Source organism: Schistocerca gregaria, chromosome 4 (assembly GCF_023897955.1).
Source record: "Schistocerca gregaria isolate iqSchGreg1 chromosome 4, iqSchGreg1.2, whole genome shotgun sequence".
Taxonomy (NCBI): Eukaryota; Metazoa; Arthropoda; class Insecta; order Orthoptera; family Acrididae; genus Schistocerca; species Schistocerca gregaria.
In genome coordinates this window covers 762,810,858-762,830,684 of record NC_064923.1, presented here as the reverse complement: position 1 = coordinate 762,830,684, position 19,827 = coordinate 762,810,858, and the positions used below count along the sequence as shown (strand labels likewise).

The window sequence follows — 19,827 nt, the reverse complement described above, 5'->3', positions numbered from 1 at the left end:
ATGAGTACTTGTAACTAGAAGAGATACTGTTCACAATAGTTTTTACTCTCCCTGTCCCTGTCATTACATATCGATAAAACAAATACTGTACTAGTCTAATTTGGGACCACTCTATCAAATGAGCACGTAAAGTGCCTCTTTAAAATCGTTTTGTTTGTAACAGGAAACAAACCAACTCTTTCCATCAACAGCAGGCATCACATGAAACGCATGATGAGCAGTATTTGTTTGGGCTGATAACAACTACGTATGGAAAAATGAAATTGCAGACATCTGCCAAAAGACCAGATGAAATGAATCTGACAACTCTTACGAGAGACACATGGTGTGTGTGTGTGTGTGTGTGTGTGTGTGTGTGTGTGTGTGTGTGTGTGTGTGTGTGTGTGTGGGCGCGCGCGCGATCGTTGTTGTCTATACAAAGGTGATTTGACAAGTCCTGTAAAAAAGCAAGAAAGATCCTTGTTTTACAAACAACTCACCTTATTCCTCAACATAGTTTCCGTTGAGGGATATACACTTGGTCCAGTGATCCTCCAGCTTTTTCATCTCATCAGTAAAATGAGTTCTGTCAAACTCTGCAAAATACTCACGGACTGCAACTATCACTTCCTCATCTCACAAAAATTTCTTCCCCAGGAAGATAAAGTTTCAAGTCAGGGAACAGGAAGAAGTCACTTGGAGCTAAGACTGGCGAACAGGGAGGATGAGGAACCAATTCAAAGCCAAATTCGTGTACTTCCGCCACTGTTATCGTTGATGTGTGAAATGGTGCATTATCCTGGTGAAAGAGCACTTTTTTTTGCATGCCAACTTCATTCTTTTTTCAGCCAACGCAAATTTCAAACGATCTAGGCAATGAAGCAAAAGGGTCCCAGTTATGGTTCTGCCATTTTCCAAGTAATCTATGAGGATTACTCCTAGGGAATCCCAGGAAACAGTGCCCATCACCTTACCAGCGGACAAAATGGTTTCTGCCTTCTTTGCTGTACTTTCACCAGCCTTTGCACAGTGTTTTGACTGCCATTTCAAAGTCTTGCAGAACGCGATGAAAATCACCAGGTACTACGTTGAAATTTTGTGCTTGATGCTCTTCTGGCTGACTGTGAGCAAATACAGAACATCGCTCGCAAGCAGTCTTCATAGCAAATTCTTTGTGCATGATATTGAGCACTCATTAAGTTGAGTTGTCTACAGTCTCAGCAATCTCATGAATTTTCATTTGGCAGTCTTGCATTACTATATCATGGATTTGGTTTATGGTTTCTTTGTGCCGACCTCAACTGGATGGCTGGAGCATGCACTGCCTTCGGTGCTGTCTGGTCACATTTAAATTCTTTAACCCAAATGTAAATGGTCTTCAACAATGGTGCAGAGTCCGTGTAAACTTCATACAATTCTGTTTTGATTTATGCGGCAGTCCAAACCTTCAAATGAAAATGTTTAAATTACAGCATGAAACTCTATTTTCTCCATTTTCAACCACTGTTGACACATTGACCAATTCAGATATATGTTAACAATAAACTGTATGTTGTACAGTGTTGAGATTCTTTATATTATCCTACCATTGATCATGCTTATCAGCCATAACCATAAAAGACGTTCCATTTTTTCCATGGAAATTTACCAGTTTTATTAAACCGGTCTTGTTATATTGCACTGAAGACAGCCAATTAGGCCATTGTGCGTGCAAATTTAAGTGCCTGGCCAGGTACAATTAGTGTCAGTTGTTCTCATAGTGTAGATGACAGTGCAGGAGACTGCTTGGTCTGGCAGTTCAAGGAAATCGAACAAGGAACACATTTGGTAACACCATCTCTGGTGGGGCCATTGAATTTGCACACACAACAGCCTGATTGGTAAACTTCAATGCTAATGACTCTGAAATGGCACGACGTATCGAATTTTTTTCTTTACGATTTTTTCTCATTAGATCCTTACAAATTTTTCATACTGTTTCTGGCCACACTGTATACACGGAGTGATTCAGAGTTTCTATTACACAGTTTTAGGTGTTGTAGAGGGGACTCAAGACAGTAGACACTGGATCCAGCTTATTTTGCGTAATGTGACAATTACTGTGCATGGTCCCTGTGCCACTGCGCCATCTCAGAATATTATTTTCACATATAACAGCCATATCTGGGATGAGAAAAACCCTCATGCCACAATCCCCATGGATTTAAACATCATTTCAGTAATAATGCATAGGCTGCTACTATCTATTGTCGTCCGATTGGCCCACATATTTTAGTACCCCGTCCAATACGTCTCAACCACTTGGACTTCCTGGAAGACATACTGATGCAGCATTTGGAGGATGTGCCATCGCATATACGCTGGATGATGTGATTCCAGTACGGTGGAGTGCCAACCTAATTTTCATACGAGGGTCGGTCAAAAAGTAATGCCTCCCTTTTTTTTCTACTTAAAAAAATTAATTAAAGTGAAAAATTTGAATTTGGTGCCATTCCTCAAACCTTCTTCTGCAATCCACTGCAGTAGTAACTTTCTGTGTCAACAGGTGGCAGCACAGCAGAAGTTTGTAAGATGGCCGACATCGATGTTCGTTTGAGACAGCGTTGTGTGATTGAATTCTTGAATGCAGAAGGTGAAACGCCCATACGCATTCATGAAAGACTGAAGAAGGTGTATGGTGTTGTGACAGTGGATGTCAGCAATGTTAGACGATGGGTTCGTCGTTGTAAGGAAGCTGAAGGGCAAACACCGTTGACTGACGAAAAGCGGAGCGGCAGGCCGGTGAGTGCAGTGACTCCACACAACATTCAGCAAGTTGATGACATCATTCGTGGTGACCGTCGGGTGACTGCAGATGAAGTGTGTCGCATTATTTCTCTTAGTAAAGGCAGTGTGATCACGATTATTAAACAATTGGGGTACTGAAAAGTTTGTGCACGGTGGGTTCCAAGAATGTTAACCGATCATAATAAAGAGGCAAGGAAAACAATAGACTCCCAACACTTGCAGCGCTTCCGTTTGGAGGGAGATGAGTTTCTGAAAAAAATTGTGACCGGGGACGAAACATGGGTGCATTTTTTTGAACCCGAATCAAAGAGGCAGTCAATGGAGTGGCGTCACACAAGCTCGCCGAGGAAGAAAAAATTCAAAACTGTGCGATCGGCAGGGAAAGTTATGGCAACAGTTTTCTGGGATACAGAGGGTGTGATTCTGGTTGATTTTTTGGAGCAGGGATGCACAATAAATTCTGTTCAATACGTCACAACCCTCAAAAAACTTAAAGCACGTCTTCAGCGAGTTCGCCCAACAAAATCAATGGCAGATGTTCTTCTTTTGCATGACAATGCAAGACCACACACCAGTCGTCACACCTCTGACGAGATTGTCAAAATTGGATGGGAAGTTTTGCCTCATCCCCCATACAGCCCTGACCTGGCACCATCAGACTTCCATCTGTTCGGGCCACTAAAAGAAGCTCATCGTGGGATTCATTTTGAAGATGAGGAGGCCGTCAAAACATCCGTGCGTCAGTGGCTTAGGAAGCAGAGCTGTGATTTTTACCGTGCTGGGATACATGCCCTTGTTCAAAGATGGACCAAAACTGTAGAGATGGGCGGAGATTACATTGAAAAATGACAAAATGATCCTCAATGTTGTGGTTTTCAACCTATGTAATTGCATTTAAATTTCCTGACAATTAAACGTAGAAAAAAAAATAGGAGGCATTACTTTTTGACTGACCCTCGTATGATGTCCGGTCATCACCAGACACTTGGGGACAGGTGGATGGATACATTGGCCAGCACAGTCGCCCAATATAAAACCTCTGGGCTTTTTCCTGTGGGGTTACATGACGACTATTGTTTAGGAGACTCCTGCAGAGTTCTAGGACGATCTCCTTGCCCATGTAATGGCTGCAGTGAAGGTCACTCAGGACACTCTCCAGGACTTTTGGGTCATGTGTACGTGAATACTGTTCGCAAGTATACTTTGTGCAACAAAACTAGTTGTCACCATTTCAAGCATATGTTGCAGTTCATGCAGACAGATACATATACTTTCCACACACTCCCTCCTCTCTCTCTGTCCATTTCCTCCGCCTTCTCTCTCTGACCGTAGCTTCCTCCCTCTCCCTCTGCCCATATCTTCCTCTCCTGCCCCAACCCCATCTCTGCTCAGCCATGCCCGTCTGCACATGTAGGCCCTCCAAGGCATGCCTTACTTCCACACAACACACTTGCGCAGGACAGCCAACATGTATGATGCTCAAAAACAGTTTGTTGTCCTTATCTTTCCTCCTGTGACAGCCAAAAGGTTCTAACCACACACTGCTGATTCTCTTTTAGCATGTAGTATGCATATCAAATTTGACTGAAATCGATTGAGTTGTTTAGGTACATGCTGGACATAAACACATACGTACATGCTATTTTATATACCCTGGACAGTTGTTTTAACTTGGAACAATTAAATATCTCAAAAAATAGACTTTGTATGAAAAAAATTATCCGGAAAGTTAATATTTTCAAAGGGGACATATGGCTGTACTACAACATGCCCACCAACCCCTCCTTATTTGGGGATCAATCTTTTTATTTTAAAATGGGAACCCTCGTTTTTATTGCTGATTCAGATTGTATGCCAAGTAATACCCAGACTTTACCCGAGACAATTTTTTCCATTCGTTGATAGACGGAGCTGAAATCAGTGTTGAGTTATGGCAGTTGTGGGAACTCAACGAGATCAATCTTGAAGGGAAACAGAGAACTACGTTATGTTAAATGTACCTTATTTGCCAGACTTCTGATTGCCTAAATATGAAGTTTTACTGCACAATCGACTTTGCAAAATTACATTAAACTTTAACTTTAATATCAACTGTTTGGAACTAAAACAAATTACATTTTTATCGAAAATGTTCAGTAGAATCATATTACTTGGTTCTTAACAATGAAACTTGAAAATTTGAATTTAGTCGATTATAGGCCAGGTACACGAACGGAAAAAAATAAATAAAAGATGCTTCAGTTAAACCCTAGTTACCATTTGGTGTAAAATCCAAACCTGCAATAAAAGGGGGGGGGGGGGGGGCGCTTCCGTTTGGAAATAAAAAGGTGTGATGGGTTTGGGGGGTAGCTAGTTTTAGGACAGACAGAAGACTCCCATGAAAATATTAGCTTTCCAAATGGAACATTTTTTTCATACAATTGGTATTTTTTTATATATTTAGGTATCCCAAATTAAAACAAACACTCTGTGTTGATACATCACATCAGAAAAAAGCTCTCCTCCCCACCTTTCACAAAAATTTATGAAAAATATCTGTGGCAGTGACAATATAAATACCGTGAAAATACAGATCTTAACTTCATGCACCCAATTGTTGTACTTCACAACAATTTCACATGATCTCAAATATGTTGGGCACATTAACAAAACATAACTTTACACTATGAAACGTTTAATTACCTGGACACAACTTGGCACTATGAGGCCCATTTCTTGTTGGAGGACTAGCAGTCTGTGTTGTGCTGTGCCGAACAGTGGCAGCATTTCCTGCTGGCCGCAAGCGCAACTGTCGTCCTGTTGTCTTCTTGTTTGTAACTGGTGTAGATGCTGGCAACTGCGACTGCTGTGATGGCATTGCAGGAGGAGTAACAACAGGCTTCAAACGTTGAGAAGTGGGGACGGAAGGTCGAAGTTCTGCACTTCCAGCGTTAGTGGATGCTAACGGTTCATGTTTATGATGTGTTCTTGCAGTAACTGGAGTACTCCGAGAAGATGAAGCAGTGTCTGTATGAACAATTTCTGCAGTTCCACTAGTTTCCTCCCCTCCATCAGCCACAGGAGGAGACGTCTCAAGTGTAAGTGCACGAGGTATGAGATCTGCCAGAGACTGAGCTGTGGGTGAGCCCACCTTTCCATCTGGTGACAGCTGTAGCATGTGAAGAGGAAGGTATAAAGTGAGTGTGCTGCACTCTGCTCATTCACACAAGAAGAAGACTTTAACCATTTAACCAAAATATTCATACAAAATTTTAATCACAACATTTATCTATAGTACGTAATTTGAGAAGTTTGTGTAGGGTAGTGGGGATGAAAATATCCACTTGCATGCACTTACACAAGCAACATCATTATAATGAACAGGAACGGCTTCTTGCTCAAGAATAATTCTTCTTCTTCTTACTCATTTGCATTTTGTATACAGAAATGGAGTTAAGCAATATGGCTGCATGCATTTACTATAGCAACGCAACTAAATGGTGTTCTTGTCTGTCAATCACAGATCAATTAAAACTCCGCATGGCCCACATCAATGTACCATACAACATGCAGTTACCAGAAGTACCCTTGAGATAAGTTGTTTTTGTATCTAATGGTACTATGATTTCTGAATGATACAGCTACTAACATGATCACCATTTTTAGCTGTCAATGATTTTGTGTGTTTTATGTTGGCTGTTACAATTCAAGTTAACTGACATCTACTCCTGTCCACCATATGTTGTTGAAGGTGACAGTTAACTCTGAAAAGTAGCTGCCTTATTCAAATGAAGATGCTCATAGTAAATCACTGAGACTATGGACTCTGAAAAGGCTATTCTCTCCAAGCTTATGTACGTGAACTGCACAACAATCAATAGAAGAAGTAGCAAGAAGTTCTGCAATGGTGGTTATTTACTAATTAAATGTGCTACTATTCGGGAGCACTCAATGATATCAACACACTTCAATTACTCCAAAATGCAATTTTCTGATATTGTTTCTGTGACATTACAAGGACTGCATAAATTTCCATGATATCATACAGAGGCATGCATTAAATTGCACAACCCACTGACTGCTGATCAAAGACACAACAGGTAAGATCAAGTCCACATAGAATTTGCATTAATGCTGCTAACGCACAATCCAGATTTAGCTGAAGTATTTCACCTACCTGAGTCTGGTCTTGCAAATGTAAACCAAGACGGGAGTGTTTGGTACCAAGCTGAGACAACAGTGAAGGATGTATATTGTACAAGTGGGGATAAAGACTACCACCATCACCTAAAAAGAAATTAAAAACATTTTATTTGCAAAGGGAATGTATCAATTGGAACATGTTACATCACTTTCGAGAAGTTTGGTTTTCTTAGTTTTTTATAACCTAAGAAAGTAGCTGAGGTTGGTGCGGCAATTTTTCTTTACTTACACACGAAATGATTTGGAGTGAAAATTCCCTCAAATTGTAATGGTCTAGTGGATCAAACTCTGAGAAAGGTTTCTCATTCACATTTAGGTAGGCAACAAGATTCTTAAAAATCTACTTCTCAAAGAAGGATTCAAATGACTGCTAATTATGATAAAGAGAAAACATCTAATATCAGCAGAACCAACTATAACCTGATGTAATGTGCAGTATGCACATTGTACAAGTAAGTCGTATAACTCCCAATTTTTGCTCCTTGCACCTCTACTCAATGCTTACTTTCTTTACCCTTCACCACCACCACCCTTTATCACAGTTGTAATTTCTCTCTCCACCCACCTTGTTTACAACATTTCTACCCACATCAAAGTTACTCAATAATGGGTAGTTCCCTCCTTCCACAAATCTCAGCACATATATTTCTGAATATTCCCACACCCTCCCCAACCCCAACACATGAGCGAAATATGAAAAAAAAAAAAAGACCACCACCTGGCTCCAGAAAGTGTTAGCTTGGGAAATACACATAAAATTGCTTAACACCTGCACATCGAAGTCATGGATGGGAACCCTCTTGTAGCGAAAGGTATACAGGACAACATATTCTGCATCAATAATGCAAGCAGCCTTCTTTCTTTTCTCTTTATTTCTTTCACATAGTCCAACAGTAAATGAGAAACACACATCCATAAATGACAGCTCACTTCATTTTTCAGGTACAGAACAGTGTTAAAGAACATGTGAGATTTTGACTGCTGATTGTTGGTCTCTTCTTCATCCCACTAATATCCGGGGTGCACAAATGGCAACTTGTTCATTGTTGTAATCTCAATAAATACCAAGATCTTTTTACATCTGACCTTAATGCACTGAAGTACGCAGAATATAAAAGTCCATGGGTTTCAACAGACCTCAAAACTGAAGATGTTAATTATGAAGCAAAAATTCCCCATAAATAGAAGTTAAGCAACAATCATTTTTTTAACCACACATTTTCAATATTAAAAAAAGAAAAAGAATACTGTAGCTTCAGAGGAAAATGCATTCACATCCAAACCAGACAGAGTGAAGATTTGCCTTATTTCCACATGTCAAATCTGTTTCACAATGGAAACTTATTTTGCAGACTAAGTGAAAATACAAACACTCCTGTTTATATGACAAGAAGTTCATGATGATGTAAATAAAATAGAAAGAAACTTCCACATGGGAAAAATATCTTAAAAACAAAGATTCCAAGATTTACCAAGCGGGAAAGCGCCGGTAGATAGGCACAATGAATAAAACACACACACAGATAGCAGGCTAGGGTAAGGGGACAGTAAACTGCTGTTTATGGGAGCATATGGGGATGAGTTGGAGATAAGGGGTAGGGTCACTAAGTGCAGGCAGGATGTTAGACTGCGGGCACAAGGGGCAGAGGAGGAGAGGGTGGGGTGGAAAAAGAGAGGAGCAAGAAGAATGAGGGTGTGTTGGTGGAATAGGAGGCTGTTCAGTGCTGGAGTGGGAACTAGGAAGAGGACAGGTGGATGAAGGACATTGTCTAATGAAGGTTGAGATCAGGAGGGTTACAGGAACAGAGGAGATATTGCAGGGATATAGTGCAGGTAGGTTTCACATCTGCGGAATTCAGAAAAGCTGGTGTACGTTGTTGTTAGTTCCAATAGGCAGAAGCTGTGCTTTGTTGGTGCTGTATCTGTACATTTTAGCAATTTTGATAGAAACAAACTCATACTGCAGTGTTCTTCTTTGGCATGCCAGTGTACAAGTGTGCATAGAATCAGCTAAGTGCGACATCCGTGCAATATGCACATTTATTTATATATAAAAGCTGACTTAGGAAGTTTCCTTTGTGTGGGGACACTTGTACAAGACAGTGTGCTGATTTAAAGTTATAAATTCACATATTTTACTGTTCACATCATTTCTGCATAATCTTTAATTGATTGTATCAGTACCTCTTTGTACTGTGATATATTGTGAATTTTCAAACATACATAAGTGCCACAATTAACTCATTCTATTATCATCAATTGCAGGATTAAACTTAATTGTGCTCTTTTACAAATTTTGAGAACAAGAGGCCTATCCTTGTTCAAAACAATCATTCTCTAATTTCACTATACAATTACATGAGAAATAGGTTATTTTGAGAATTTTCGGACACTACCATTGACCACTGCATAATCTACGAGCAGTTTACAGCAAATCGGTGTTTGTGATTTAGTACTGCAGCAGATTTCTAACATATTGTGTTACATCTAGTTTCGCTTCAAGAGGAGCAGCCCTATATACTATCTTCATTTATTGTAAATTAACTCCATTTTCAAGTTTGTTAACAACTATAATTAACCTCAACATGTTTTAGGAAACTAGTAGTTTTCACCACAGGTACTTGTGTTGCCTTAATAGAAATCCCATTTTGAGTATTTGCTTCAATTCTTGTAGGGAATTGGCAACTTTTCAGCTCAATAGGTTAAAAGATAATCAGCAGCCTTAATTTAAAGATATTTGATCAATGCATTGTAAGACAATGCACCAGCCAAAGCATGTGAGTTAGTACCACACCTATGCTTATTGTCAAAAGTACGATAATATGGCACATTGCGTGAAATCTGAGACTGGATTGAGGACTTTTATGATAAGGAGATGATCCACATTATCCTGGATGGAAAGATGTCATCAGATACAGAATTAACTATGGATGTGCCCCAGAGAATTCTGTTGGGAGCCTTGCTGTTCATGTTGCTGACCTTGTAGACAATATTAAGAGTACAACCAGGCAGCAGATGATGCAGTTACCTATAGTGAAGTACTATCTGAAAGACTTTTGCATAAATATTCTGATAAATCTTGACAAGATTTCAAATTGGTGCAGAGATTGGCAACTTGCTCTAAATGTTCAGGACTGTAAAATTGCGCACTTCACAAACAAAAAAATGTAGTACCCTATGAATATAATATCACTGAGTCACTGTCGGAATCAGCCAACTCACCTGGGTGTAACACACTGTAGGCATATGAAATGATATGTTCACATAGGTTCAGTCGTGTAAAGCAGTTGGTTGACTTTGGTTTATTGGTAGAATAATTGGGAAGTGCAACAAAGGAGATTACTTACAAATTGCTTGTGTGACTAGTCCTACAATATTACTGAAGTGTGTAGGAACCCTACCAGATAGGACTAACAGAGGATACCGAACATATACAGAGAAGTGCAGGACAAATGACCACTGGTTTGTTTAATCTGTGGGAGTGTGTCACAGAGATACTGAAGGAACTGAACTGGAAGACTCTTGAAGATAGACGTAAACTATCCCAAGGAAGTCTATTAACAAAGTTTCAAGAACTGGCTTTAAATGATTACTATAGTAATATACTACAATCCCCTATGTTTCACTCAACACAAGAATCGTGAGAATAAAATTATAATAATTACTGCATGCACAGAGAATTCAAACAATAATTCTTCCTAAACTCTATACACGAATGGAACAGGAAGAAACCATAATAACTGATATAATGGGACATACTCCCTGTTATGCACCTCACAGTGGTTTGCGGGGTATAGATGTAGATGTAGAAAGGATTCAGATTGACACAGTCTACGAAGCAGTCATCAAAATTAAGAACGCTGTGTGGGGCTGGTTGCTTAGTAACTAGGTGGCACAGCTGTTTCTCGGCCATAGTTTGTCAGTGGCCATTCATGAGGATAGACAGCTTGTTGGTTGTCATGTCCATGCAGAATATAGCACAGCGGTTACGGCTTAGGTTGTAGACCATATGGCTTGTTTCACAGGTAGCCATACCCCTGGTGGGATAGGTGATGCTTGACTGGTCTGGGGAGGAAAGTTGTCTCACTGAGTCCTCCCAAACTTGTACAGAAAAAGATATCCCATGCCATATCTCTCCAGTTACCCACCACCTCCAGAGGTCCACTGTTCGGCCACAGATGAGCATTCCCCTCACAACTCGGTACCACCCAGGACTATAGCAACTGAATCACATGTTCCGCCAGGCTTTGACTACCTTTCATCGTGCCCTAAAATAAGGAATGTCCTTCCTACCATTCCAACAGTGATATCCTGCCGCCAACTGAATATACGCAATACCCTTGTACATCCCCACACAACCCCTGCTCCCAACCCCTTGCCTCATGTCTCATATCCCTGAATTAGACCTACACGCAAGATCTCTGCCCATACATCATCCCACCACCATCTACTACTCCAGTCCAGTCACAAGCATCACCTATCCCATCAAAGGCAGGGCTTCCTGCCAAACCAGACGTGATCTACAAGCTAAGCTGCAACCACTGTGCTGCATTCAACATGGGAATGACAACCAACAAGCTGTCTGTCCGCATGAATGGTCAGCGACAAACTGTGCCCAAGAAACAGCTGGACCAACCAAATACTGAGCACACAGACAAACAACAAATCATTCTTCATTTTAATGACTGCTTCACAGTCTGTGCCATCTGGATCCTTCCTACCAACACCAGCTTTTCTGAAATGCGCCATGGAAACTCTCCATGGAATATATAGGGTGTTTATAAATTAATATCGGGGTTTTGACGCTTTATAATATTTATTACATATGACTTCCAGTTATAAATGATATGTCAAATTAAAGAGCAACTCAAACAATTTTACCAAGAACCTTATAAACGTTCAATGTGAGTACCATTTGTCACACGTCACACATCTAGTCTATAGCCGAGTTCTTCCCAAATGTTGATAAGTGTGTCTTCAGTGATTGTAGCTACAGCTGCTTCAACCCGGTTTCTTAATTCAGGGAGGTCTGCTGGTAGCGGAGGCACACACACACAATCCTTGATGAAGCCCCAAAGGAAAAGATCACATGCCGTTAGGTCGGGTGAACGTGGAGGCCATGCAAAACAAGCCCTGTCACTGGGCCCCTTGAGGCCTCTCCAGCACTTGGGTACAGTAACTGGCACTTCTTACCTTGACACACTAGAGCAATGGCTCTTCCCTCAGTCAGAAGAAGAAGAGCCAGAGAACTTCATTTTCCAGCAAGATGTTCCGCCACCTCACTGGCATAGCGACATACGCGATTGGTTGAACTTCACTGTATCCAAGTGCTGGATAGGTCACAAGGGGCCCAATATAGGGCTTGCTATTCATGGCCTCCACGTTCACCCGACCTAACGCCATGCTATTTTTTTCCTTTGGGGCTTCATTAAGGATCATGTGTCTGTGCCTCTGCTACCAGCAGACCTCCGTGAATTAAAAAACCGGATTGAAGCAGCTGTTGCTACAATCACTGAACGCACACTTATAAATGTTTGGGAAGAACTCGGCTATATACTTGATGTGTGCTGTGTGACAAATGCTGCTCACATCGAATATTTATAAGGTTCTTGATAAAACTGTGAGTTGCTCTTTCATTGGACACATCATTTATAACTGTAAGTTTAATATAATAAATATTATAAAGTGTTAAAACCCCGATATTCATTTATCAACACCCTGTATCGTAACTTCCCATACCCGTCCTAGGTTCAACGTTTGTTAGTCATTGAACTTCACCCACCTATTCCCTTACCTGTTCCCACTCCACCACTGCACAACCTTCAATTCTATTAACGCACCCAGAGTCATTTTACTGCTCTCTTTTCCAACTCCCCCCCGACCCTTCACCTGCCTCCACTCTCTAACCTTCCAACTGCACTCAGTTGCTCTACCCTCCCTCTATCTCATCCCTCTATGTTCCCACAAGCAAGACTTTACTGTCTCCCACACACCTACCCTGCCAACCCCCTCTCCCTCCCCGCCCCAACCTCCACCTTACCCCATCTGCCAGATTGCTTCTTATATCATCCTTGGCTGCTCTCAGTCTGCTGTCTCCAACCAGAAACAGTGAGCATGTGTGTGTGAGTTGTGTTTGCATGTATGTATATGTGTATATACTGTCTAATTCAGAAGAAGGCCTTTTGCTTAAAAGCTTACTTGTTTAGTAGTCTTTTTATTATGCCTGTCTGCAACTCAACATCTGCACTGCACGGTGAGTATCAGTCTATCCTTTTCACAATACTGTCAAAAACTACTGTAAAATTTATGTTGTTTTGTTAAGATACTATTACAAAATCAGGAATTTAATTTTTTTCATGTTTTACTATTTTCAATACACCTTGGCGACCAAGTAGATTTCAAATAAAAGTTCTCGGAATTAATCTTGCACTTTTCAGCAAAGTAAGTATTACTGTGAAATTTCCTGACAGGCTAGATTTATGCTCAGCCACTTACCTTTTACAGCCAATGTTCTTCTGGAATGTAAGAGAGGGGGCATGGCAGGGCTTAAGTTGGGAAAAAGCCCTACTGGAAGGATCTGGAGGGAGGTATCAGTCAATAGTCAAACACAGTTGTCAGATATAACTTTCTTTGAATTTTTCTTACAGAGCTTTTGCATCTCTCTTTTATGATAATTGGACTTCGGAGGTGAAAGTGCATGTTGACATCAAATTTCTATGGTAATTTATCCATCTTTCACTTTTTATTACAGTGAAACTTAAAATTTTAAACAGGGTATCATTGACTTACTCAGGTGTTGCATGTGGGGGTATTAGTTATACTCTTCACAGTCTATATTGTCTGATTGACACAGATAAATATAACAATTGCAAGAAAAGCAATAAATACTAGTTTTGTATTATCAAGTTGTTCTTTAGGGGCCCTAATAAAACATCCACATTAAACTCTAATTTTAAACAATTTACTTTGTGGATCCCTACATGTGACAGAATTTGACACAAAATGCTACCCATTGTCAATGGTTGAAAATTGAAAATGATGTACTTCGTGTGCCCACTTAAGTGAAAGCTGTTTCTTAGGGGAACCAACTCTTTTCTATATATCCACACGTTCTGTTTGACCATGACATGTCACCCATCTCCACCTTTTAATTTTTTCCTTTAATAGATTTCCACTCTTGCTTTCTGTAAGAAATCTTTTGTTTCTAGGACAAACATTTCACACTAAGCTAAATACCCATTATTTTTTACAATACATTTCAATGTCTTTCACAACCCTTTTCACAACCAAATGTAGATGGATAGGACATTCTCCTCACTATCAAGCCACTTTGCAGACTGAATGATTCTCCATAAAACTGAATCAAACAATGGAAAGTTGAGCCACAATGGCAGGATACAGTGGCGCTCCTTTTCAAACTATCTCCATAAGAGACATGTTTTTAATCTCTCAAAATAGAGTGAGTGATCTAAAAATGGATTACAGATATGGAAGTAGCATGGAACACTGCCACAAGGAAACACAACAATGCAAAAGCGTCAATATCACAGTACATAGACTCAGAGATAACAACACATGTTTGACCACATACAAATTATTAAATTAATGTAAATTACGCCAAAAAATTGCAGTTACAAGTGATCAATCTCTACAGGCAGTGAAATGAGTGAGAAACGCACAGAACATTTCCATAATATCCTGTCAAATCTGATATATCTCTTTAAACTTTCAAACAATGGAATCTTTCATGTTTCCAATAATAAACATTTACAGAACAAAAGTCAATATGGCTAAGTTACTTACCACTAGCAGCAGTGCCATGAATATGTGGATACAGATGAAAGGTTGTTGTTGAATGGAGGCCCATACCATTTGATGCAGATACACCAGCAGTCACAGACACTTGCCCTGTACCAGAAACTGGACCAGTTGATGGCCCACTGCGTCCCTGCTGGAGGCATGTATGGCACTCATAACTCTCCATCAAGTCCATCTGCAGAAAATAAAATGATTATCAGATATACGTGACTCAGTAAGAACACAATTTTTCTTAGCTTCCGGAAAGGGTATCACTCATCTGTGTGTTTCTGCACAGGCAAATGTGCACACACATGCAGAGTGAAAAGGAAGAAGCTAGGATGGTGGAAGATACGCAGAGAGCCTGGCAGGTCTTAACTCTGAGCATGAAGTTTAAGCATATAGATGTGCCACACTTGTATCACAGATTTTATTTACTCTTCATGCTATGAAGAAGCAAAGAACAATAAGACTTATTTGAAAACCTACTGTATATTGTTTTCAATCAACTGACTAACTGCCATTCACGGGGTTGAATTAGTACGGTCAGAGTGCTTGTTTTTTGTAAAGGTTATTTCACATGGTTGTAAGTTTTGAAGTCATGAAAGTGACAGAATAACATGATAGTAAAACTCAGTTTTCTGTTAGGACAACTAACAGTGGAAACTGCAGATGGATTAAACTAATGGGAAATGGGAAAGAGCAGGTGGGGAGGATAAGATGGGTGGGGAGCAGGGCGGGGGGTGGGCACCTGTACTACAAGCAACTTTCCCTACCTGCACCAAGGTAAATATATATGTGTTCTGGGGTTGCCATGGATATTTGTTCATCCTTAAGGAATTGCTTGCACCATCATCTGACCATACAGTCATGTTTGTTAGCTCTTAAGAGGAAACAATATTCCAAAAACCGTGCTACTAGTCCCACACAATGCAGTGCAGTTTCAATCCTGGGACATCAGTGTAACCACTGCAGTTGTCCAATTTCTGCACACTCAAAAGGACTCTCCAGCAAAGATCCATCATCTGTTGTTCTATGTGTAACGTTACGACATAATGAGGTTCAGTATGGTCAGACGATGGTTCAAGCAATTCGTTGAAAGATGAACCAATATTCACGACAAAAATCATAGTGGCTGACCATACCTGGTGATACTAGAACAGATGGAAAGTGTGTGGCAAGTAATTCTGCAGAACTGGTGCTTCAAAATTTCAGACCTCTTATCAATTCTCACAGATGTCCCACTCGCTGTTGCACAAAATTGTCTCCCAGTGGCTTGGTTTTCATAAAATGTGGTGCAAGATGGATGCCAAAGCAACTGGCAGATGACAACAAAACCAAACATCGGGCCACAGCAATGACATTCCTACAGCGGCACACAGAGAAAGATGACAAGTTAGTTGATCATGTTGTCAATGGGGATGAAACACGGGTGTCACACACCACGCCAGAAACAAAACAACAATCCATACACTGGTGGCGTAGTGGTTCACCTGTCAAGACCACATACAAGCAGACAGTCGCTGTCAAAAAAACCTTGTGCACTGTCTTCTGGGATCGACACGGTGTCCTCCTGTGCGAATTTTTGCCTTGAGGTGAGACCGTAAATACTGACTGGTATTGTCTGACACTGAAAAATCTGAGAAGGGATATCCAGAACAAGAAACAGATGTTGACAAGAGGCATTATGCTTGTGCATGGCAATGCAAGACCCATTGCAGCCAATGCCACATGAAATGCTTTCAGTCAGTTTGGATGGGAGATTTCGACCATCCATCCCACACCCCGACCTCAGCCCAGGTGACTTTCATCTCTTATCATGTCATGAAGTGTTTGCTGACAGGAAAACATATCCACAACAACACTGAGGGTCAGACTGAAGCAACTTTGTGGTTTAGGAAATTGGCAGCAGAACTCTATGATATGAGCATGCAACTGATACTCCACTGTTACAATGAACAATAGCGTTATTATTCACACAAGTAGCCTGTGAATATATATAAATATGCCAATAAATATTTATTGCTTAGTGATGTTTTTATTTTCTTTATAAGTCATTGGAATTTACTTTATGGATGCACCTCATATATTTACTGTTTTCATTGTTTATAGTCCAGCCATGACTTTCCAAAATTACTCTCTTTTATTCGTATGCAGTACATATAACCTCTCACATCATAAAAAAACTTTGTTCTTTCCAACTCATCTCTAGGTTAAGAAACAGAAATGCCATATCAGGCAAAATTTAGGAAATGGTATGGTGGAATACTATTTCAAACCACAGGTTCTGCACATTCACCATCATAGAAGCCAATATGTACACAGCTGCATTATCCCAGTGCAAGAGCACTTCCTGCACAATAATCTTCGTTATTCCCCTCCGACACAACATGCAAAGTGTGAAATAACAGAACTAGCAAGCACAAATCACACTTTCCATTTCCAAAATGATGATATCCTATAAGCGCAAAAAAATCACCTCCACCATTATCACAGTACCATAGCAGCTAATAAGACCAGAGTACAGCTAATTAGAAGACCCAGTCAACTGGAACGTAAATCAGAGCTTCCAACTAGCGGACTATCCATTTATCTCAGTGCTATCATGAGAGGTGGTGATGAAATGGATGAGGCGGTCATTTGACAGAAGATAGTGGACACACATTTACACTGTGTGTGCTTATCTTGTGTGACACACGGAATCATGCACAGAAAAGTGTACATATTTGTGCATTTTCCTGTTTTGTATTGGGTCAAATTTCACCTGGAATTTTGGGAACGTCAACAATAAAATAATCTGGCAAGATAGAAACTTCAAGATCTTCTTCCAAGAAGGTAAAAATTATTTTTATGACTTTAAACATGGCACATCCTACATATCAATTTCTCTTTTGTAAGTTAGGTCTCAGATGAAATTTGAAAGTGCTTTGCAATGTAAAACATACAGATCTCTGCTGATGAAACTGCTGATTGTGCAGGTTGATATATTAAAAATTAAGTGAGGAGGAATTGATACAATCTTACCAAGTGTGCCACAAATACTTGGGGGGGGGGGGGGAGAAACACACTAAAATCTCAAATTTATTTCATGAAAGAATGCTTACATAGCAATAAACACAAAAACATTTGTATGGTCTGTGAACATTTCAGTAAGGCCAAGTGTCATCATTTCAGTTGGCAGAAGTTGGTGGATTTCTAACAGTATTTTTAAGTATCCCACAAGCTTAAGTTAATTTCATATTCATTACACTGAAGCGAGAAGCCATGGTATATCTCCTGGTATCATATCGGACCACCTTTTTCCCGGTATAGTACAGCAGCTTGACAAGGCATGGACTTGACAAATCACTGGAAGCCCCCCTCCTCCCCCCCCCCCCCCCCCCCAATCCTTGCACAGAAATATTGAGCCATGCTGCCTCTATAGCTGTCCATAACTGCCAAAGTGTGCTGGATTTTGTGCACGAACTGACATTTCGATTACCTACCAGGGGCAGATGTGGACTCTCACCACAATTTATTGGGTATGAACTGCAGATTAAAAATGAAGAAACTGCAAAAAGGTGGCAATTTAAGGAGATGGGACCTGGATAACCGGACTAAACCAGAGGTTGTACAGAGTTTCAGGGAGAGCATAAGGGAACAATTGACTGGACTGGGGGAAAGAAATACAAAAGAAGAAGAATGGGTAGCTCTGAGGGATGAAGTAGTGAAGGCAGCAGAGGATCAAGTAGGTAAAAAGACGAGGGCTGGTAGAAATCCTTGTGTAGCAGAAGAAATACTGAATTTAATTGATGAAAGGAGAAAATATAAAAACACAGTAAATGAAGCAGGCAAAAAGGAATACAAATGTCTCAAAAATGAGATTGACAGGAAGTGCTAAATGGCTAAGCAGGGACGGCTAGAGGGCAAATGTAAGGACGTAGAGGCTTATACTCAGGATAGAATTGGGGAGAAGAGGAGTTTGTGGCACAACTTGACCAGAAGAAGGGATCGGTTGGTAGGACATGTTCTGAGGCATCAAGGAATCACCAATTTTGCATTGGAGGGCAGCGTGGAGGGTAAAAATCATAGAGGGAGACCAAGAGATGAATACACTAAGCAGATTCAGAAGGATGTAGGTTGCAGTAAGTACTGGGAGATGATGAGGCTTGCACAGGATAGAGTAGCATGGAGAGCTCCATCAAACCAGTCTCAGGACTGAAGACCACAACAACAACAACCATAAAAGTTCAATGGGATTCATGCCAGGCAATCTGAGTGGCTAGATATTCAGTCGGATATCGTGTACAACTGTGGTCCAGTGATAATTACATTATTGCTGGGGAACATTAAGTCCATGAATGGCAGCAAATGGTCTCTAAGTAGCCGAACATAACCATTTCCTGTCAATGATCAGTTCAGCTGGACCAAAGGACCCAGTCCATTCCACATAAACACAGCCCACGCCGTTATGGAGCCACCACCATCTTGTACAGAGCCTTGTTGAGAGCTTGTGTCTGCTCCACACTTTAACCCTACCATCAGATCTTACAATATGAAATCAGGATTCGTCTACTAGGACCTTGTTTTCCAGTCTAGGGTCCAACCGATGTGATCATCTGTTTTTGTTTTGATTTGCTTTAGGGGGGCAAGAAACAACTGGGGGCATACGTGCCCAAGTCAAAACTATAGGACACGAATACAGAAAGGAGTTAAACAACTATACCTCAGTCCCAATGGACAGAATACGAGACAGTTAAAAACAAGCATGTGGAAAAAGGGCTAAAAATCACATGCAGAAATGGAGTTCCAAAACTAAAAATTTAGTGGCCTTCGCCACATTGCTTCAGCAGATAAAAAGTAAAATGCAGTCAACAGCCAGCAAATCATTCGCTAAAACAGTTGATAAATCAAACGGCAAACCCAAGCTGGAATGTAAATTGTTAGAAAAAGGGCATTCCGTCAGGAAGTGGCGGACGGTTGAAATATGGGCGCAATGTGTACAAAGTGGTGGGGTAGCGCCACTTAGCAAATGACGATGGCTAAAAAGGCAGTGCCCAATACACAGCCGTGTTAAAATAGTCTCCTCCCAGCAGGAGGGCT

At 40.6% G+C, this 19,827-nt stretch overlaps 1 protein-coding gene across 3 annotated transcripts in view; it reads right to left on the bottom strand.

Annotated features, from left to right (window-relative positions):
* The window catches only part of LOC126365827 (protein FAM193A-like), a 234,689-nt gene that overhangs the window by 128,261 nt on the left and 86,601 nt on the right, over nt 1-19,827 (bottom strand). For all 3 annotated transcript variants that reach the window (XM_050008450.1, XM_050008451.1, XM_050008453.1), the window contains exons 10-12: nt 14,752-14,941; nt 6,923-7,032; nt 5,449-5,914 (exon numbers count right to left, since the gene is read on the bottom strand). In XM_050008450.1, the coding sequence (XP_049864407.1) occupies nt 5,449-5,914; nt 6,923-7,032; nt 14,752-14,941 (766 nt within the window). The remainder of the gene's footprint in view (nt 1-5,448; nt 5,915-6,922; nt 7,033-14,751; nt 14,942-19,827) is intronic.